This window comes from Boleophthalmus pectinirostris, unplaced genomic scaffold (genome assembly GCF_026225935.1).
Source record: "Boleophthalmus pectinirostris isolate CB_2022bp ecotype Guang Dong unplaced genomic scaffold, ASM2622593v1 HiC_scaffold_17, whole genome shotgun sequence".
NCBI classification, from domain to species: Eukaryota; Metazoa; Chordata; class Actinopteri; order Gobiiformes; family Gobiidae; genus Boleophthalmus; species Boleophthalmus pectinirostris.
Window position 1 is genome coordinate 30533162 of NW_026571115.1, and position 21397 is coordinate 30554558.

Sequence of the window (21397 nt, forward strand, 5' to 3'; positions counted from 1 at the left end):
GTAGCTTTAACACATTATAACAACTACACCTTAATTAACTGTAACAAAAGAGGAAAGAAGACTTAAATCATAATGAACAAACAGTTAATTAAGAATTGTTCAAGCTTAGTAGCTGCTTAATAATACCTTAAACATAACTCCTAACTCTAACTCCTAAATTAAGTGTTTACTAAACCTGAATCATTCTTAATAAACTATTGTTCATTATGATTTGCTTTATTAAAGATGCACTGTGTTACTTTGTGGTTGGGGGTCCGTCATCTGCTTGTTTCTACAAAAATGTCATTGGTGGACCTGGAATGTTCCACAGTATGATTTTAGACAGCTCTACCTTACATTTATTCAATTGCAGGTGGTTTTATAGCTTTGTATAGCTCTGAAAAATAGAGAAGAAATCTTGCACACCGTCTTACTTGCAAATTGTGAGATTTATTAGCTCTAGAAAAACAAGCATTCTGACTGTGAGCGGGGTTGACGCTTCACAGATCTGACCTGTAACGTTGGTCTCCACGAAGATAGAACGGTTTAATTCCAGACAAAGCAATAACATCTCCATGAAAAACATTTGACAGACCCTCCACCAGAAAAGTTACACAATGCACATTTAAGGCTGTAAATAGTGTAGTTATTTTCATATAGTTTATAGTGTCTTACATTCAGGTTGAGATCACGTATTAGTGATTGAAATTTCAGCACGGTCAGACTAAGCATGTGCGTGCGATATTACAATATTTTTGGGGGCATCTTTTCAACAGTGAAAAATTCCCCATGTACGTAATATACTTTTTTGCTCGTAATCATGCTTAGAATTTATTTTCCAAATATGGTGCAGATCCGAAAATGTTGATGTTTTATGTCTATGGTAGGGGGCGCTATAGTGTTCACTTTTCGTATGTTTTATAGTGTATTATATTCAGGCTAAGATCACGCATTAGTGATTCAAATTTCAGCACGATTGGACTAAACCTGTGTGAACGGGAGCAAATAATGTCATCTTGAAATTATCAAAAATTTTGATTGATTGAAACTGTTGCATATTTTGGGCCCCCCTCTTTGCTCTTGCTCGGGTCGCCTATCTCCAGAAACGGCCCTGTCCAGTGTTACCTCTGTGTATTGTTGTGTTCTGAAATGTTGTCCACAGGAAATGTTTTGTATAAAGCCAGTCTTCTAACGTTGTGTCCTGTGACAGTGTTGTCCATCACTGTGACAAACGTGCAGCGGGTGGGTCAGAAGATGCAATCGCTCGGTTCCTCTTCGGACGCTGTCAAAACCAACTGTCCCCCTCGCTCTCCTCTTTTCTTTTTTTTTTTCCCCTCTGTTTTTCTCTACCTGTTCCCTCTGTTTATTTTCACCTCTATTTATTTTATTTCGCTGTTGGTTGAACATAAGTGGTGCAAAGTGATTAAGGTTGTGGATGTTTTGAGTACGTCTGTGTGTGGATTTGGATGTTGTCACTGGATGGGTTATCGTGTTTTGTGAAAGTAAAATTGCCTTTAATTTGTCCAAAAAACAACAAGATTTTGAAACTAGTGAATAACATGCTTCAGAAAGATCTGCTAGCCCTCGGTACTTTGTCCTTTTTCTCATTTTAATGTTAAACCATGACCGAGAAACAACTTATTTTCACATGGTTTTCATCAAGCAGCATCTTTGATTCACCTTGGCTATGTACAGACTGCAGCCTGAAGTGACCCAAATCCGAATTTTTTAACCTTTTACGACCTATATCTGATCTTTTAATGACAGTCTGAATGACGTAGATCTGATTTTTTCAAATGCAACCCAGGCCACTTCGATATGTGTTCCTAAAACCGACACATATCTGATCTTTTGACATGGGACTTCAGTCTGAACGGCCAGGTCACATTCATCCCACCTACACGTCAGGCTCGAAGTCTTGTCAATGAAGGGAAAGCGACGTTAGAGAGTTCATTAATATTTGGGGGATCTAATGTATTCGGGCCAAATTGGAGGAGTCTTATCAGAACTGGGCGGTTTTTGAAATGATTGTCAAAGAAATATCCGAGCGCGGCTACAGATGGTCCTGGCTTCAATGTTGACAAAAAGTAAAGAGCCTGCGAGCCAAATTCAAGGAGGCTAAAGACTCAAACAAATGGAGTGGCCGTGGGCGTGTAACCTGTCCATTTTACTAAGAACTGGACCGTATTTTGGGAGACAAGCCCAACGTTTAGGCGACTTCCGTAAACACTGAGCACAATCGCTGCGTGTAACGTCGTCGTGTCCTCCAATGCGCATGCGGGACACTTTTGGGGCGTTTAAAGTTCACACTGGAGATCACTTAGGCTACGTTCAGACTGCAGGGCTTAACGCTCAATTCAGATATTTTTGTGAAAACTGATTTTTTTGTGAAGTCGTTACTTGTATGTGATCTCCAGTGTGAACTTTAAACGCCCCAAGTGTCCCACATGATCATTGGAGGACATGTGATTTAAAAAAAAAAAGCCTGGTTCTGATAAGGCCCCTCCGATTTGGGCTGAATACATCGATCCCTCCCAAATATGAATGAACTCACTAACCTCGCTTTCCCTCCATTGATGAGACTCCGAGCCTGACGTGTAGGTGGGATGAATGCGGCCTGACCGTTCAGACTGAAGTCGCATGTCAAAAGATCGGATATGTATCGGTTTTAGGAGCACATATCCAAGTGGTCTGAGTCACATTTGAAAAAATCAGATCTGTGTCTTTCAGACTCAAATACGGGAGCATAGAGGCCAAAAAATCTGATTTGGGTCACTTCAGGCTGCAGTCTGAACATAGCCATACAAGTCGCATTTAATTGGAAATATGAACAACCTCGCAAAAAAAATCTGATTTCACAAAAAAATCCGAATTGAGCATTAACCCCTGCAGTCTGAACGCAGCCCTTGTCTGTCGCTGGCAGTTGCTTCTCATCCAACAAAACACCCTTTTAAATGTTTAGGCTATAACATAATTATTATTTTTTTTATAGCTGCTTTTTGAAATACTATCTGGAGTATAAGACATTGGCATTCTGTGATAATGTGAATTTTATGAAAAAAAGTGGGATTTTTTTTGGAGGGGGGACCAGAGACACAAGGAAAATGGGATAAAAAATATATATTCAAGCACGCCTGGTATCGCTCATAGTTACATACAGCTTTTTTATCCACATGCATTAAAAGTACTTGAAATAAAAAGTATCTGTTCTCGATTTGGGCATAAATAAAACCATTCAAACAATATTCTTATTTCAAGTAGTTTTAACAGACATCTATATTCATGTTGTGTATGTACGAGTAAGCTTGGGATCATTGAAAACGGGTGTGGAAAGGCAGTCGGGTTTGTACTGTGCAGACTCTGTGCTTGTTCTAACCCAAAAGCACGATTGATCTCTTCGTCATCGATCGGACCTGCCGGAGTTCTGTTTGTGAAAATGAAATGTTCCTCTTTGTGTACGTAGCCTGGGCATATTCACTCTCAGAAGCGGCATACGGCACACTGCTAATTTTGTCACCCTGATACAATCTATGAATCTCGTGTTGCTTTCCAAACCACGGGATCCAAATAAATGGTGCAGTTCCCCGACCGTGGAAGATAAATATTTTTGGACCACTGCTCACTGATATCAAAATTTAGAAAAAAAAGGGAAAAAAAGTACAAAGAATGCGCAATTTTGTCCCAGTTTATAATTTAAGTTAAACATGGGGTGCAAAATCGACTTTCTGAAGCTGTCTGCCATGTTATAATGTTGTTCTCTCACCAAAATCATGCCTGAAGAAGTTTTAGATCCATCCATGCATGTTTTGGATAATCTCTCCTACGTCACCCATGCCACTGCGTGAGAATTTTCCATAAATACACAAAAGCCTGATAGAAAACAACACACTACGACTTCACAAACCTGATGCGATGTACAGTAGTTTCATTTAGCAGAATACACACTCACTGATGGTGTTCTGTAGGAGGAGTGACTTAGCGCAGGGAGCAAGAGGGGGCATCAAAAACGAAAGTGAAATTTATGTTGATACGTTGTTATCTGCAAATATAACATTTTCTAAACAATAAAAGGTGATCAAAATATATACAAAGCTAAACTAAACAGTTTGGTCTTGAGATTATCTGTGACATAATTATCTTTTTATCTTATCTTATCCTATCCTATCTTATCTTTTTTTTTTTTTTTTTTATTATTACAACTAAATATCTAGAATCTGACATAGCTAGGGCTGTCACAATTTCCGCAAAAATGAATCACCAGTACTAAGAGGCCCACCGCAGTGGATGTTGGGCCACCGCGATCACCACACGTGACCAACATGACCTGGCCCAGGACCTGCACAGGTCTATTTTTAAAGACCCGCACCTGCCCGGACCTGTTAACATTCCACCCGTTACTGCTCGTGCCCGTGATAACCCAGGACTAATCCAGGATTAAGGCGCGCCCGCAAAGTCCATCGGGTGACCGCAGGCAAAAGGACCACTGCCGTTCTGCGCCACACGGAAATACACACAACAGATTGTGCTTTGCAGACACCCTGCTCCATGTGCATTCTCCTTAGACCTGGTGCAGGACTCTGACCCGAGCTGCCACAGTGACAGCTGGAGAGATGCGGCTGCACTTGTTCCAAAGCCAAATGTTACTTCTTCCACGCTACACACGCTATATCCACACGTCAACCAAAGTACATGTGCATCTGCGCAACAAGTGCATCATCGGAGAGAGTTTTCAGTGCCACTGGAAATATTGTTCAGGGGATGGGGGGTGGGTGAGGGGGTGCGCTATCACTGCATACTGCGCCACTATACTGCCCTAGACATAGCTATCTTTTTCACAACTATCTGGAATCTGGAAACTTATACTAACCATCTCGAATCTGAGTCACTAACTATCTGGAATCAGCAAATAAAGAAAAAAGAAACCCCTCTGCAACATCAGCACATACAACAAAAAGACAGTACAGACATAATCAACAAGACTAGCAGCCGGGGTGGAGAGGGAATTGTAGTCAACCCCATAATATAGACAGGCAGCCTCTAGATCCTGCAACCAGAACACAACAGACCCACAATTCTGGGTGGGACAAAAGGAATGTAATAGCCCTCATAGAATATAATACCCCTTCAAGACCTAATAAGATAATACCACAAGTTGTCTTACTGATAAAAATTACAAATAGTTTATTCTATTTTGGATTTTTTTCATTAAATAATGGTGTGGTCTCTTATAAAAGTTCTCATGTTTTCATAGTCCATATAACATTTAACAATTAATAAAATAGTATAGTATAAAAGTATAACTATAACTTGATTACACAGGTTTATCAGGGCTGGCAAAATTAGCAGGGGACACTGTACACCCCTGCCGTGTACCCATGAGCTTATAGTTGTTTTTCCTGTGTTACTTGATGTTGTTGGTGATTTTTGAATGTCAGCTCAAAATATTATTGCAATAGGCTGTTCCCCCCCATATTTATTCATTATTTGTATAATTGTATGTTCGTAATTTTATTTTCTCTTTTTGCTCACCAAGCTTTTTGCTGATCTTGTAGAATCTGGCTGCTCTCGCTGCTGTGATACATCTTCTCTCTGCTTTGTTCCAAGTTCATTATCCACAAGAAAAGAGCTCACTGCAAAAAAATAATATTTATATAAGTTAAAATGACTTTCTAACTTAATTAATTTTATTCTTTCAAGCACTTAAATCACAGTTATTGGTCACTGGGATGTAACACTGACAGCAGGCTGTTCTGGTGGAATTGTTATATCATTCTTGGCTTTAAAAATATGAAAGAAATAATATAGTCAGAGAAGATAAGAGAGCCTTTATTTGTCCCACAAAGAAATTCCAACACAATGTCCTAGAACTGCTGGAGAAATTAAATAAGCAATAAAAAAAATCCAGATTATTTAACAATTACAATTAAACACTAAATCTACGGGGTTTTTTTTTTGCTACTAAACTCTGGATATGGTGTTTGAATAGCATTATCTACTTTTCTTTGTCATTTTTTGGACAAATTTAGTGCAGACTAGGTAAATTTACAACATGATTGTCAAAAACACTTAAATCTAATCTTAGAAATAGAAAGTTACCCTTACTGAAAAAGGTACGCTCTGTCAAAGACCATCTTGCAGGTCGAAACACGTTGGCGTCCCTTCATGTGAGTGTCGGAGTGTCTCGGGTTTGTACCTTGCCCACGTTTACATTTTTCAGTAAGGGTAACTTTCTGTTAAGATTACTAGTTTTACCCTCGTAGAGCATCTGTACTGCTATTTTTAATTTTTTTATGACCCAGTGAAGCGCTCTTTTTTTCTTCATCACATCTAAGTCTAAGTTAGTTCTGCCTTCAGTGGCTTCTGCAATGTCCAGTAGTTGGTGACATCACACAGAACTGCCTTGATTGTTAGCTCTATTTGAAATGTGGTTGCGGGCGGAGTTTAGGTGTGAAGACCCACTTTATATCCAATCTAACTAGAATTTCAGAAATACTTTGAATATAATTAAATGTGTATTGTGTAACTTTTATTATGAACGGACCATCTCCCACTTGTTTCTACGGATATGTCATTGCTCTGCCTGGAATATTCTAGCCAGACTGATGCCACCTAGTGCCTCCGCTCAATTTCATTTCTCTCCAGTGACTAGGTCAGGAATCAAAATACAGTAGACGGTTTGCCAAAACCCAGGAAGTGCGTCAATGATTCCCGAGATCGAGGATTTAAAGCCGGAACAAAGAGAATGTTTGGTGAATTTCATCAAGAGGAAAGACGTTATTTCCCTTCTTCCTACAGAATTTGGGAAAAGCTTAATATTCCAGTTAGCCTCGTTAGCGGCGCATTACATACGTCTTGACCAAATAGCAGCGACTGGTTAAATGATAAAAAGTACCCGCCTACTGTCGAGCGAACAAATCCTAACACTGTGAGGTCAGACGGCTTCAACGAAGTGAAACCGGCTGATGAATCAGGCTAGGAATATTCCACAGTAGGGACATTAAATAGATTTATTGCACAAAAATACTACAGAGAAAACTAGCATTCTGACTGCAGGGTTACTTCTCCACAGGTCTGAAACTGTATCTGTAACTTGGTCTGATTTGGTTTCCATGAAGATCGAAAGGTTTAATACCGTACTGTGAAACATTCCAGACAAAGCAATAACATTTTCATGGAGATGGAGAAGAGCACTGGACGGACCCTCCACCAGAAAAGATACAAAAATAAATATATATCGAAAACAAGTATACTACAGTGTGGAAAATTCAATAATGTTCTATTATTGTGTTCAAGTCACTTCAACTTATGTAGATACAGAGACATTTTTTGCAGTGCAGTGAAACTTACTTAAAACCCATGTACAGTACTTGCCCCTCCTCCGCTCTCTTCTTTCTCTCCACTCTCCTTCTTTTCTCAGCTCAATGGTCGGCAATTTAGTGCTTCATATCAGCGATAAATCACTTCCTACAGCCCCCTCTGTCTCTCTCACTTAGGGAAGAAAAATAGAGCTATCATCCAGTCTCAAACCATTGGATTTCCTTAGTATTTTCTTTTCCTCTTTTGCTCCTTTATGCACTGCACTTTTATTTTCCACTTCAGCTTATTCGGGGCACTTCAGAAACTATTGTGAAGAGCTTATTTGCAAAAACAGACTTATTTTATTGTTAAAGGGCCTATAATAGTCTATTTTGTGGTCTGTTATAGTGTTGTTTCCTTGTTTCAAACATACCTGGAGTTGTGTTTTGTTTTATTCACACTCCATACACTTTCACTACAATCATTTGGATGATTTCAGCTTTGGAATTGCCAATCGCTCATGAACAAAAGGTTAAAGGCAGCTTAAAGTTAACTAGAACACTACCGCTTCATGACATCACAAGTTGGAACAGACTATTTTGAGCTTTGGGGATGTAGACAGACTAAAAATAAAAGGTTACTGAAATGTGTGAATGAAATAAAACACAACTCCAGGTCAGTTTTTAATGAGGTAACGACATTATAACCAGTGTTGCCATAGTTACTTTGAAATAGTAATCTGACTACTTACTACTGATTGTTTCTTTAAAAAGTGACTTGTGACAAAGGTTGTATAGAAGATTTTCCAAAGAAAGAGAAATGCAGCGACTGTTTGTTCTTTTTCAAATGTTGTGCTTCGCTCCTTTTCCCCTTCTCTTCTTCTTTCCGCAACGTCAAAAACAGGCTTTCTTTTGCGGCAAACTGGTCGTGAATTCTTGTCTACCATTACAATAAACTTTGTGCAAACTGAGAGGAAGCTACAGTTCAAAAAAGACGCCAAGTACCGCTGTGCTGGTTGAGTAAATGGCATCAGTGCGTGAGAGGCGAACATAATCCATGTAATCCCTGCGCGCCAGCAAGTCAGTGACACTAGAAACATAGGAAGTTTGATTGACAGCCCAACAGCCAATAGATAAATATTTAGCCTTGTTATCTATTGGCTGATGTTTATCTGCCCCACCACATCCACAGTTGATGGATTTTCATTCCTTTTTTTTTTTTGTGGTCATCATGATTACAAGGCTGCTGCATCTCTATAATTCTATTTTGAACTGTCATTGACAATTTGAAACAAACAAAAAAAATCCTCCATACAACCTTTAAGTTACTGACTACTTGCTTTTAAAAGTAACTAAATTAGATTGCAAGTTACTTTATTAGTTACTTTCAGCAGCTAATAAAGTAACCCCATCCCTTTTTTGAAGGCAGACAACACTGTCGCCAACACAGAGTGAACAACGAACCTTTATGTTGCCATCCTTAGCTGAAATAAATTCAAAATAATGTTTGTATTTCCAGCTGCAAAAGGCTTCCCTCTCTCCCTCCATTGTTTACATCTGACTCATGGCGGAGCGGAGATGACATAACCACAGGAAACGTGTCGCCAGAGACGATTTATTCCAGGGGTGGACAAACTAAGGCCCGGGGTCCATATGCGGCCGTCTTATCGTTTTAATCCGGCCCGCCGAACTTGAATAATAATGACAATAATAATATTCAGTGTTTTTAAAGTCATTTCAATAAATAGTACTGTAAATACTGTGGGACTTGAAAGACAGACATTTTGTTGTAGAGCTTTGTAATGATTTTCAATTATGGAATATTTCAATAACACAGGATATATTTTCTACATATCCCATGTTATTTTTTTCTCTTATGAGGTGGATTACCAAAAAAACTCCATCCATCTGCTCTTGGTCCGGCCCTTTTGTCAAATTTTAAAACCTTTTGTGGCCCACGAGTCAAAAAGTTTGCCCACCCCTGATTTATACGATCTTTGGGGTCACATAACCCACTTCGCCAAAAAATAAAAATAAATAAATAACCTACGTCGCCCTGAAATGCAAAAATAGTAATGCACAGTGTATTAGATAAATAATTTAAATCTGACTACTGGTGTGGAAATAGCACTGCGTTAGACGACTTGTTTCTGAAAAAAGTAGTCAGACTACAGTAAAGCGTTACTGGCATCACTGATTATAACACGACTTAAAGCTCACAAGAGTCAATTTTGTGTAATATAGGACCATTAAACGTGCACAATAAGGCAATTTGTCTATTTCTATGGAGACGAAAAGCCAAGTTAAAGGTCAGATCTGTGGATAGGCAACCCCTCAAACTCTTTATATGGTGTTTGAATAGCATTATCTACTTTTCTTTGCACTAAAATTGTCCAAAAAAATGACAAACTATGTAAATTTGCAGTGTGATTGTCAAAAATGCATAAATTTAAGTTAGTTCTGCCTCCAGTGGCCTCTGCAATGTTGCGTAGTTGGTGACATCACTCAGAACTGCCTGGATTACAACCTGGTGCTTCTGATTGCAAACATCTGACGACAGGGGCTCACAGTCAGAATGCCTGCTTTTGTTGATGTTTTTGAGCTGTAAAATATAAATATATATGTAAGAGAGAATTGTTTAAAGTTATGAATTCATTTTTAATTATTGTTTTTTTTTTTTTTTGCAATAATAACACCTGTAATTTAGTAATTTCCAGGCAAACTCCACTGAACCCTACATCAGAAAAATGGCATATTGCGCCTTTAAACATAGCGTATTCTTTTTTACTAATTCGTTCAATTAAATTAAATGTGCAGATAAAACCGTGGAGCAAAAATTGGCATACCCAAGTCTCACAGCGCGATCGTTTAACTCCAAAGGAAAAAACATATGCGCCAAGTTACCTGCTGATAAACCTGACAAAAGAGATGAAGCAGAGCCAGAATGAAGCAAGGCAATTAAAAAATCAAATCAACTCAAATGCAAAATATTATCATAGCCAAGTGTATGTTAAAAAAACAAACAAGGAGGAGCGCAGAGTGGAGACGTAGGGCCCCACCTTGTGACATCAGCTTTTGGAACAGAGTGTCTTTAAGTCTTGGGGAGATTGAAAATGCAAAAGTACATAACAAAAAAATCAGCTATAGTTATGTTTGATGCATTGTGTGACTTTTCTGGCGGAGGGCCCGTCAAATGTTTTTATCCATGGAGATGTTATTGCTTTGTCTGGGATGTGGCATTAAACCTTTCTATCTTCATGGAGACCAAACCAGATCAAGTTACAGGTCAGATCTGTGGAGAGGCAACCTCACTCACAGTCAGAACACCTGTTTTTCTAGATATTTTTGAGCTGTAAAACTGTAATTGAATAGATGTAAGGTAGAATTGTTTAAAGGGCCCATCTCATGCAAAATAACTCTTTTCACATTGTATCTTCTGCACATAAACAAGCACAATTTGGGTTTTGGAACATCCATTGCACAATAGTTATGAAATCTTACTGATTTCTTGGAGACAGTCACAGACCAGGAACTATGAAAGACAGACTATTGCTCATCCCCCCGCCCGTCCTGAGAAAGCACAGGCTCCGCCCTCCAAATGTGATTTAGACTCTGAGTGAGCCGCCCTTCCTCCGCCATCTCAGGGAGGGAGGGGGAGACAGGCGTGCACCCTGATAGTGGTAGGAATAAACTTTTACTCATCATGGAGATACAGCGCGTTCAGCCGCATGTGTTGGACCCGGAATTGGACGAGGACTTTGAGGTGCATGAATCACAAGCACTGCGTCGACATCAGCTGAACATTACTGATTGGTAAAGTATTAATAAACACTAGTAGATAAACTTATTATATCGTGTTCACTGCAGTGTAGAGCAATTACCTCATGCTGTCGCTTTTGTTTAGGTGTTCATGTGGGAATTATCAGCCGATGCGGGGCGGAGTTGGGGCGGAGGTAGTGGAGCGGTGGAGGGGGTCGGGTGCGAAGTGCTTTCTGCTACATCAAACGTGTCATAGGTGTATCTGCCGCGTCATCTTTGTAGCAGATTTAGTTCATTGTCATGTGGGAGGGTCTCAGAAACACGCTGCAATTTGTTAAAAAAAATGCAGAATCAATCTAAAAACCACTTCAGCTACATATACAAGGCCCACACATCACTCTTAGAAGGTTGAAAGGTCTGAAAAGTTGATTTTGCATGAGACGGGCCCTTTAATGTCCAGACAGAGCAATGAATATCCATAGAAACAAGCAGGCGACGGACTCTTCACCGGAAAAGTTACACAATGCACCTTTAAGAATGTTGCCACCTTCTCAAAAACATGCCTGGAGTTGGGCTTTGTTTCATTCACACATGTTTGCATAACTCTTTATTATTAGTTTGTCTACATCTCTAAACCTCAATACTCTCTGTTCCACCTCATGATGTCATGCAGTGGTAGTTTGCAAGTTCTCAGCATTTTTTTTTTTTTTACCTTTTAGTTTAGTAGAGATTGCCAATTCCAGAGCTGAAATCATCCAAACGATTCTTGTGAAAGTATGTGGAGTTTATAAACACAGTGTAGCGCTTGATGTATCACCGCATGACATCACAAGGTGGAACAGAGTGTTTTCCACACACTCAGAACTCCTAAATATGCAGGATTTGTGTGTTCAAAATGTGTGAACGGAAGAAAACACAACTCCAGGTATGTTTGTGACAAGAAAACATGACATAAATCAGAAAATTGCGTAAAATGGGAGCTTTAAAACCTCAAAGATTTGTGTCATTCCAACGCACAACGGGATCTTTTCATTAACCCATTTTTAATATTTTTATTAGCGGAAAATTTCAGTTCAGCGACATGTTTTGTAAAGACCAGAACGCCCCGTGTGGACCATTAACCAATAATGTCCGACAATGACTCCATCAAAGCGGCCGCCATTTGTGTTCTGATCACTTCACGGTTTTCCACTTAAAAGCCCCCAACCTGGACGTTTTAATTTGAGCCCAAACAGTGCGAAAAGCTTCAAAGTCTTAACAACAACCCATTGTCTTTAATTAGATTACGTTTTCGAGAATTATGTTTTGTGAATTTTGGTGAAAGAAAATGAATTGTATTGTTTTGAACGCATGCGAACAATAGACTTTCCCAATCCTGCTTTTGTTATAACAGTGACTTATTTTAAATGTTTAATGTTAAATATTACACAAAATCGACTCTTGTGAGCTTTTAGCCATGTCTGAATGTTGTTACCTTGTCAAAAACAGACCTGGAGTTGTTTTTTGTTTCATTTGCACATGTTTGAGTAACTCTTTATTACAGGGGTGTCAAACATACGGCCTGGGGGCCAGATCCGGCCGTCCAAGACCTTTGGCCTTGGCTGATTTTTTACTAAAGTATTTTAATTATATTTTCTGTTAAAATCTTGGTAATTTTCTGCGGTGCTTAACATAGCAGAATCTCCAGCGTCTCTGTACGTGGCCCCTCCCACCAGAGCAGCACAAATGAAGACTTGTCTCTTTCCAAACGCTCTTAAAGGACGATCGTTTTGACTGTTGACCATGACACCCTCATCAGCAGAATGTCCAAAATGAGAAAAGTGGACGCAGATTGCAGGATTTTCCAAGAAAAATTGACTTATTCCTTTTTGCATACAAGTTAAAACATTGTGTTGAAATTGCATTTTTCTTAAAGTTTCAGGTTGTTCATAATATTATAATATTTTGTAAAAGAAAGAGTTCATCAATTAAAAAAAGATTTCTGTAATAGATTTGCATTTCTCTGCACAAATATTTGAACTTATTGTTATTTTTGGGGTTTATATGCCATGAGTTTTCTGATCCGACCCCTTTGGGATCAAATTAGGTTGGATACGGCCCCCGGACCAAAATGAGTTTGACACCCCTGGTTTATTATTAGTCTGTCCACATCTTCAAAGCTCAAAATGCTGTCATGAAGTGCTGGTTTTCAAGTTAACAGTTACCTTTTACCTTTTGTTCTGTAGAGATTGGCAATTCCAGAGTGGAAATTATCCCAATGATTCAAGTGAAGTTGTATGGAGTTTAAAAACACATCGGAGCACGATATCACAAAAGGGAATACAGTTTTCTGTTTTCTGTTTGAGAGAAGAGCTCAGTCTAATGCTGCGTTTATTTATCCATCCATCTCCTGCTCGGATCTCGGATATGACGTCACGACCACGCTTGAACAGTTTTATTATGTTTCATGGGTCCAACTCAGAGAAAAACATGGACAGTAACGGGAAAGCTGTTGTTGCTTTAGTATTGGCCGAGTAACAGGCGCTCCAAAATAAAAAAAAATAGAAAAAAAAGTCTGTGCTTCAACTACATAACCTCAAGGAAGAATTCAGCATAAATAGTATAATTCAGTATATAAGTGAAGCGAAAGCCTTGGTGTCGCTTGGTAGTCGATCATTTTGGCACATTAACTTACACGAAATGGGCTAAAACCATTGGCGACACCGACTACCAAACCCACAGGCAGTGATACAGACGCAGTAAAGTACTGCAGTAATACAAGTGACTGAAACTGTCATTTAAACCACCAAAGTTTCCAAACACAATGAAAACTTACTTAAAATACTTAAAAGTGACACCGGGCACAGGTAATTTTGGATTCAATCTCGGGAAACTTTCCTCGGTCTCCTTTAAACTCTTCCGAGTTCTGAGTTGCACCATTCAAGGAAAATGGGCTCTGAGTCGGATGGATAAACGAACGTAATAACATAAATCTGCTGGTTTATGTGTTAAACATGTGTGAATGAAACAAAACACAACTCCAGGTCTGTTTGTGATACAAGACAAGAAGTGATCCAAAGTGTTTTTAAACTCCATACAGCATCACCAGAATCATTCGGATGATTTCAGCTCTGGAATTGAAAATCTCTACTGAACAAAAGGTAAAAAGTGCTGTTAACTTGAAAAATACCGCTTCGTGACATCACAATTTGGAACAGAGGAGTTGAGTTTTGGAGATGTAGACAGACTAATAACAAAGAGTTACTCAAACGTGTGTGAATGAAACAAAACACAACTCCGGGTATGTTTTATTTTTTTGTATGTTTACACTCTAACAATATACTTTCTCAAGAGTTTGTGTTTTTGCTTTTATCTAGTTCGCAATCTTTTTTTTTTTTTTTTGCATATCAATTCGACTTTTTAAAAATTTCTCTTCTCCATGCAAACCTCTCTAAAACACGTTGGTCATAATGTTAACGGCGCACGTTGTAACTTTCCTGATATCTACCTCTGCTTGTCGCTATGAAGATCTTTAGTGTTACCTTTTTACCTGAAATCTTCCACAATATGGCGTTAAAGTCATATTTATTTATATATTTATTTATTCAATCATATGTTTTCATTACTAAAAAGACACACATTTTTACTGTGAGTAGATTTCGTTTAACTTTATTGCAATACTGTGGAAAATTCCAGGCTTCAGCGTCACCATGGAGACAAGCAGGTGCAGGGACGTCCATCAGAAAAGTTACATAGAGCAGCTTTAAGCCCGTATATTACCGTATGTTGTTGCTATCGGAGGGTTTTGGAGGATTTTATTAATTTGGTGCTTCGTAAACTCAGCCTGGATGAAAAAAACTCTGGATTTATTTTCTTTTAGCTGTATACAGAATGGATGCTGCATGTGCTTCCATAGTCACCACAACACGTAAAGGTCCTATATCATGCATAATTTAATCTTATCAAGCTTAATTAGGACATCCCCTAATTGCTTTTTGTATAATTTAAAGTATGTGTATGGAAAACAGCTAAAGACCAAACTGTTCTTCATTTTCATACAATTTCCACGAGACGAAACGAGACGCGAGACTGAATTAACGAGAACGAGACAAGACGAGATTTTGACATTGTTTATAATCACTGTTGGGCAAGTTACTTCAAACCTGTAATGTGTTATTTATGACTTGTTAGATTGCAGCACTTTAAGTTATTCTCATCAAAATAACTGTGCGAAAATGGACCAGGACTAAACCAGAACTGAACCAGGACTGAATCAGGACTAAACCAGGTCTATACCAGGACTAAACCAGAGCTGAACCAGGATTGAACCAGGTCTAAAACAAGCTCTAAACCAGGCCTGAACCAAGGACTGAACCAGGACTAAACCAAGACTAAACAAAGACTAAACCAGGTCTAAACCAGGTCTAAATCAAGACTAAACCAGGAATGAACAAGGACTAAACCAAGTCTAAACCAGGACTAAGTTAGGACTAAACCAGGACTGAACCAGGTCTATATCAGGACTAAACCAGAGCTGAAGCAGGACTGAACCAGGACTAAACTAGGTCTAAACCAGGGCTGAACCCGGACTGAACCAGGACTAAACCAGGTCTATACCAGGACTAAACCAGAGCTGAACCAGGATTGAACCAGGTCTAAAACAAGCTCTAAACCAGGCCTGAACCAAGGACTGAACCAGGACTAAACCAAGACTAAACAAAGACTAAACCAGGTCTAAACCAGGACTAAGTTAGGACTAAACCAGGACTGAACCAGGTCTATATCAGGACTAAACCAGAGCTGAAGCAGGACTGAACCAGGACTAAACTAGGTCTAAACTAGGTCTAAACCAGGGCTGAACCCGGACTGAACCCGGACTGAACCAGGACTAAACTAGGTCTATATCAGGACTAAACCAGAGCTGAACCAGGATTGAACCAGGTCTAAAACAAGGTCTAAACCAGGCCTGAACCAAGGACTGAACCAGGATTAAACCAGGTCTAAACCAGGTCTAAACCAGGACTAAGTTAGGACTAAACCAGGACTGAACCAGGTCTATACCAGGACTAAACCAGAGCTGAACCAGGATTGAACCAGGTCTAAAACAAGCTCTAAACCAGGCCTGAACCAAGGACTGAAACAGGACTAAACCAAGACTAAACCAGGTCTAAACCAGGTCTAAATCAAGACTAAACCAGGACTGAACAAGGACTAAACCAGGTCTAAACCAGGACTAAGTTAGGACTAAACCAGGACTGAACCAGGTCTATATCAGGACTAAACCAGAGCTGAAGCAGGACTGAACCAGGACTAAACTAGGTCTAAACCAGGGCTGAACCAGGACTAAACTAGGTCTAAACCAGGGCTGAACCCGGACTGAACCCGGACTGAACCAGGACTAAACCAGGTCTATACCAGGACTAAACCAGAGCTGAACCAGGATTGAACCAGGTCTAAAACAAGCTCTAAACCAGGCCTGAACCAAGGACTGAACCAGGACTAAACCAAGACTAAACAAAGACTAAACCAGGTCTAAACCAGGACTAAGTTAGGACTAAACCAGGACTGAACCAGGTCTATATCAGGACTAAACCAGAGCTGAAGCAGGACTGAACCAGGACTAAACTAGGTCTAAACTAGGTCTAAACCAGGGCTGAACCCGGACTGAACCCGGACTGAACCAGGACTAAACTAGGTCTATATCAGGACTAAACCAGAGTTGAAGCAGGACTGAACCAGGACTAAACTAGGTCTAAACCAGGGCTGAACCCGGACTGAACCAGGACTAAACTAGGTCTATATCAGGACTAAACCAGAGTTGAAGCAGGACTGAACCAGGACTAAACTAGGTCTAAACCAGGGCTGAACCCGGACTGAACCCGGACTGAACCAGGACTAAACTAGGTCTATATCAGGACTAAACCAGAGCTGAAGCAGGACTGAACCAGGACTAAACTAGGTCTAAACTAGGTCTAAACCAGGGCTGAACCCGGACTGAACCAGGACTAAACCAGGTCTAAACTAGGTCTAAACCAGGGCTAAACCCGGACTGAACCCAGACTGAACCAGGACTGAACCAGGACCAAACTAGAACTTGGACTAGGAGTTGGAATCTAGGACCGCCCCTGAGAGAACCCTGAGCCCGTGGAGCAGGGAGTCCGCGAAACAAGATCAGGCGTCAGCTGCTCTTCGCCCCCGTGGAGCGTGGAGTTCTGCGTCGGTCCTTTCACCTGCGGCCCCCTGACGGTCTACACGGGCGCACCTCCGGACCCGTCCCAAGATTCAGAACCTTAACGATGGCGTTTCACCCCTGCTATCTCGGTGATTTTAGTTAATTTGTATAAAGAAAAAAACGACAAACCCACCACTCCAATCCAGGTTACAAATGCATTATAACAAAGTTTTTACGAGAAGAAAAATGATAACATAAAAGAAAAAAGCATAATATAGGACCTTTAATATGCAGTCATCCTTCACAGTATACATCTCTTTGTGAGTTTGGACGCCGCTGCTGGGAGTGTTGATGAGACTGCGAAAAGCTCTCCATGTACTTACCCTTCTTTTACCCTTATGCTGTTTTCTTCACAAACAGGTTCCACTTTGAATTGTCCGCGTTTGCCGAAGCGTGTCCGGGCGCTGGAGGTTTTGTTTTGCCTTGTTTATCTCTGGCCCAAAAAACTGCAGGAGAGAATGAGATGTCTGCAGATGCTATTGTTGATTTCTTAAGACATTATATAGTCTGAACAAAGAATAAAGTAGTAGTAGTATTAGTAGTAGAAGTAGTAGTAGTAGTAGTAGTCGTAGTATATAAGTAGAATGTAAAAGTAATGCATTTTAGAGCACTTGGTTTTGTTACACTGCAAAATATGTCTGTGAGTTCAAATGACTTGGGAGAGTAAAGGTGTACCGCGTAACCTTTCTGGCTCTCTGCTTGTCTCCGTGGAGATCTTATTTACTTGCCTGGAATGTTACACAATATGGCATTAAACATGACCAAAGCCGGCGTATATATATATCAAAAAACTTGCAATCTTACTCTGAGCGGGCTCGCCTCTCCACAGATCGGGCCTGTTAATGCCATATTGTGTGACATTGCAGGTTAACACAATAGCGTATCCATGGAGACAAAGTGGGGGACCGTGCACCAGGAAAGTTACTCAGTGCAGCTTTAATGTTGGTTTGAGTAGTTTTGACTCGCTTATATTTATGATGATTTTTTTTTTTTTTTTTCCCAATTATAATTTTCTATCACTTTTTACACATATTTATTAAAGCTGTACTATGTTACTTTTCTGGAAGAGCAGCGTACACTCAGTTGTATTATGGCAGACATGTCAAAATCAGGCCCAGGTGCCAAATTTGGCCCACCATATAATTATATTTGGCCCGCGAGATCAAATCAGATAAACTATAGAGACATTATTTATTAAAAATGTTATTATTTTAATATCTTGCTTGTTATAGATTAAATGTTTAAGCAAAACTATTATTAAACATTTATTTTAATAAGAAGAGATTTAACATTACATATCTCGAAAGAAGAGAAAACATGCAGATGTTGTTGAAATTTTTCAGAAAATATTTAGTTTGGCCCACAACTTAGTGTCCGAGTTTTTAATTTTGGCCTCTGTGAATTTGAGTTTGACACCTCTGTATTATGGCATTAAACTTGTCTTACATTTATTCAATTTCCACTGCAGTACTGGTGAAAAATAATAATAAATACAATAAATGGAGAGCCTCTCGCCACAGATCTGCCATGTAATCCCCCTCGGTGCCATCGCCTGCTTATCTCCATGGAGATATTAAAGTTTAATGCCACTGTGGATCATTCCAGGCGAAGCAAAATGTCTTTATGGAAACAAGCAGGTTGTGTCCACCACCAGAAAAGTAACATAGTGCAGCTTTAAGTTAAAATGTTTTAAATAAGTCTGAAATATTGTGAAGCAGGTCAGATTGTTTATGTCTTGTCTGTGCATTAATTTACTGCAGAATGTCTTATGTTTAAATGAGTTTCAAGTTGAAATAATTTAGATTCATTTACTTTATTTTTACTATTATTTTTATTATTTCAACACATTTCTAACTTGTTTCAATACATTACTCGTTACTTATGTGTATTGAAAGAACTTAGAAATTGCATTAATACAGTTTTCATTTGTAAATCATCTAAACAAGTCAAAACTCGAGACTCAAATCACGTTAACTCTTCTGACACGTTCATTTCAACTCGTGCAGATACTATTTTTGCAGTGTAATGCTCAAAATTACTCAATCTACTCTCTGCATTTAAGTTGTTTGAACTCAATATACTTATTTTGTAGTGAACCGCTGCTTATACCACTGTTCCCATGGCGACGTGGTGATCTGAATAACTATGAGAGGCTCTGTCCCCAGCAGCAGATCAAGATGGCGGAGATCGAGCAGGCCTCGCTCAAGTCGGAGCAGCTGTCGGACAAGTCTTCTTCCCCCCCTCTGGCCGATGAGCTGAGCCTGGACGGGACCACGGCGGACCCCCTCATCTCCTCACATGTGCAGGTGAGAGGACGGGGGACAGGGGATATGTGGAGGCCGACTGATCTGAGTACATCCTAGAGACATTTGACAGTCAAACAAAGCGGTAAACATTTATTTTATTTTATTACTTTTCCACCTTCAAGGCCGTTATGTCCCCTATATCCAACAAGGGACACAATTGTTATAAAACAGGAAAAAATTAGATTATACCGTTATGAAATTCACCAAAATGTATACAAAAAAAAAAAAACAAAAGGTTGGTGGGAGGAGGAGTGTGCCAGTTGTGCCAAATAAAAGAAACGAAAATATAACTAAGTGAAAACTAGGTGACAAAAGTAAAGAAATCAAAATGCCTAGAACTATCTGATCCAAAAAAGAGAACTTGGATACTTCAAAACAACAAGGGTAACAACAACCGATAAAACTAGTGTGTCCAGGGTTGGGAGTAACGCGTTATTAAAGTAACAAATTACTGTAATGCATTGCTTTTTCTTCATACAAATTCGCTAAAATTACAGCGATATCAGCAGCGATGAAACGCCAGAGACGCGCCCGTCTACTCGAGTGAAATCCGATCGCGCCTTGCAGACACCCTGTTCCACGGGCTCGGGGTTCTCTCAGGGGCGGTCCTAGATTCCAAGTTCTAGTCCAAGATTAGTCCTGGTTTGGTCCTGGTTTAGACCTTGTTTAGTCCTGGTTTAGACCTGGTTTAGACCTGGTTCAGTCCTGGTTCAGCTCTGGTTTAGTCCTGGTTTAGACCTAGTTTAGTCCTGGTTCAGTTCTGGTTTAGTCCTGGTTCAGTCCGGGTTCAGCTCTGGTTCAGTTTTGCTTTAGTCCAGGTTTAGTCCTTGTTTAGTTCTGGTTCAGTCCTGGTTTAATCCTGGTTCAGTCCACATACGGCACAAACGTTCAGCATCTTCACAGTTATTTTGGTGAAAGTAAGTTAAAGTGCTGGAATAGTCGTGTAATATTTTACATTTTAAACACAGTAATATTGTAATGTAACAAATTACTTTGAAATGACAGTAACAAGTCATAAATAACACATTACAGTTTTAAAGTAACTTACCCAACTGTGAGTGTGTCTAACAAAGAAAAACTACGTGGTGCAAGGTGTATAGGGATCCCACTTACCTAAACCAACCTCCCAACCAAACAACACCTGACTAGCAGAGGTAGCACACAAGAGAACAGCAGCACACAGACCTTTTTAAATTGTCCTCACCAACCTGATTGGCTGCTAGGTGGCCAATCAGAGTCAGGTCCCGCCCACAGCGCCTGAACAGACAGGGCAGAGGAGACAGCGGTACACAAAACACACACAAATGTTTGCATGTAACAAAGGCTCAAAGCGCTTTACAACAAGGAACCACTCATCCATTCACTCACACATTCATACACCAGTGCACACAGGCACTGGGGGCAAGGTGGGTTAAGTGTCTTGCCCAAGGACACAACAACAGCATTCATCTGTGGGTGCTGGATTCACACCAGCTCAACATTTGGGTCAGTGGATCTAACCACTCAACCAATGATGTTTATGTTAAGTGTGGGATTCAAACAACCAACGTTCACATCAGTGGGCAAACGCTCTACCAACCGAGCTACTGCCGCCCTCATTACTTTAATATTCACTTAAAATAGAACAGGAGACTTTTAATTTATTATTTATTTTTTTTAATAGCCTAAATGCGTTTTTTAAAATCACTGCCAGAAGTGAAACAAACTAGTCACTCAGACCAACAATCAGATGCCAGTTGGCCTCTCCAGTCATGACAGGACAGAGCCGGGCCCAGCGCTGAGCACACAGCTCACCTGGAGGCGGAACTAAGCCAATACAGAAGTGCTGGTGTCTGCCTGTCAATCAA

General features: G+C 39.9%; 1 protein-coding gene across 1 annotated transcript in view; it reads left to right on the forward strand.

The window, feature by feature from the left end:
• cacna1ia (calcium voltage-gated channel subunit alpha1 Ia) overlaps nucleotides 1-21397 on the forward strand; it is a 493137-nt gene that overhangs the window by 465691 nt on the left and 6049 nt on the right. The window contains exon 34 of the mRNA XM_055153099.1: nucleotides 19416-19550. Coding sequence (XP_055009074.1) covers nucleotides 19416-19550 — 135 coding nt within the window. The remainder of the gene's footprint in view (nucleotides 1-19415; nucleotides 19551-21397) is intronic.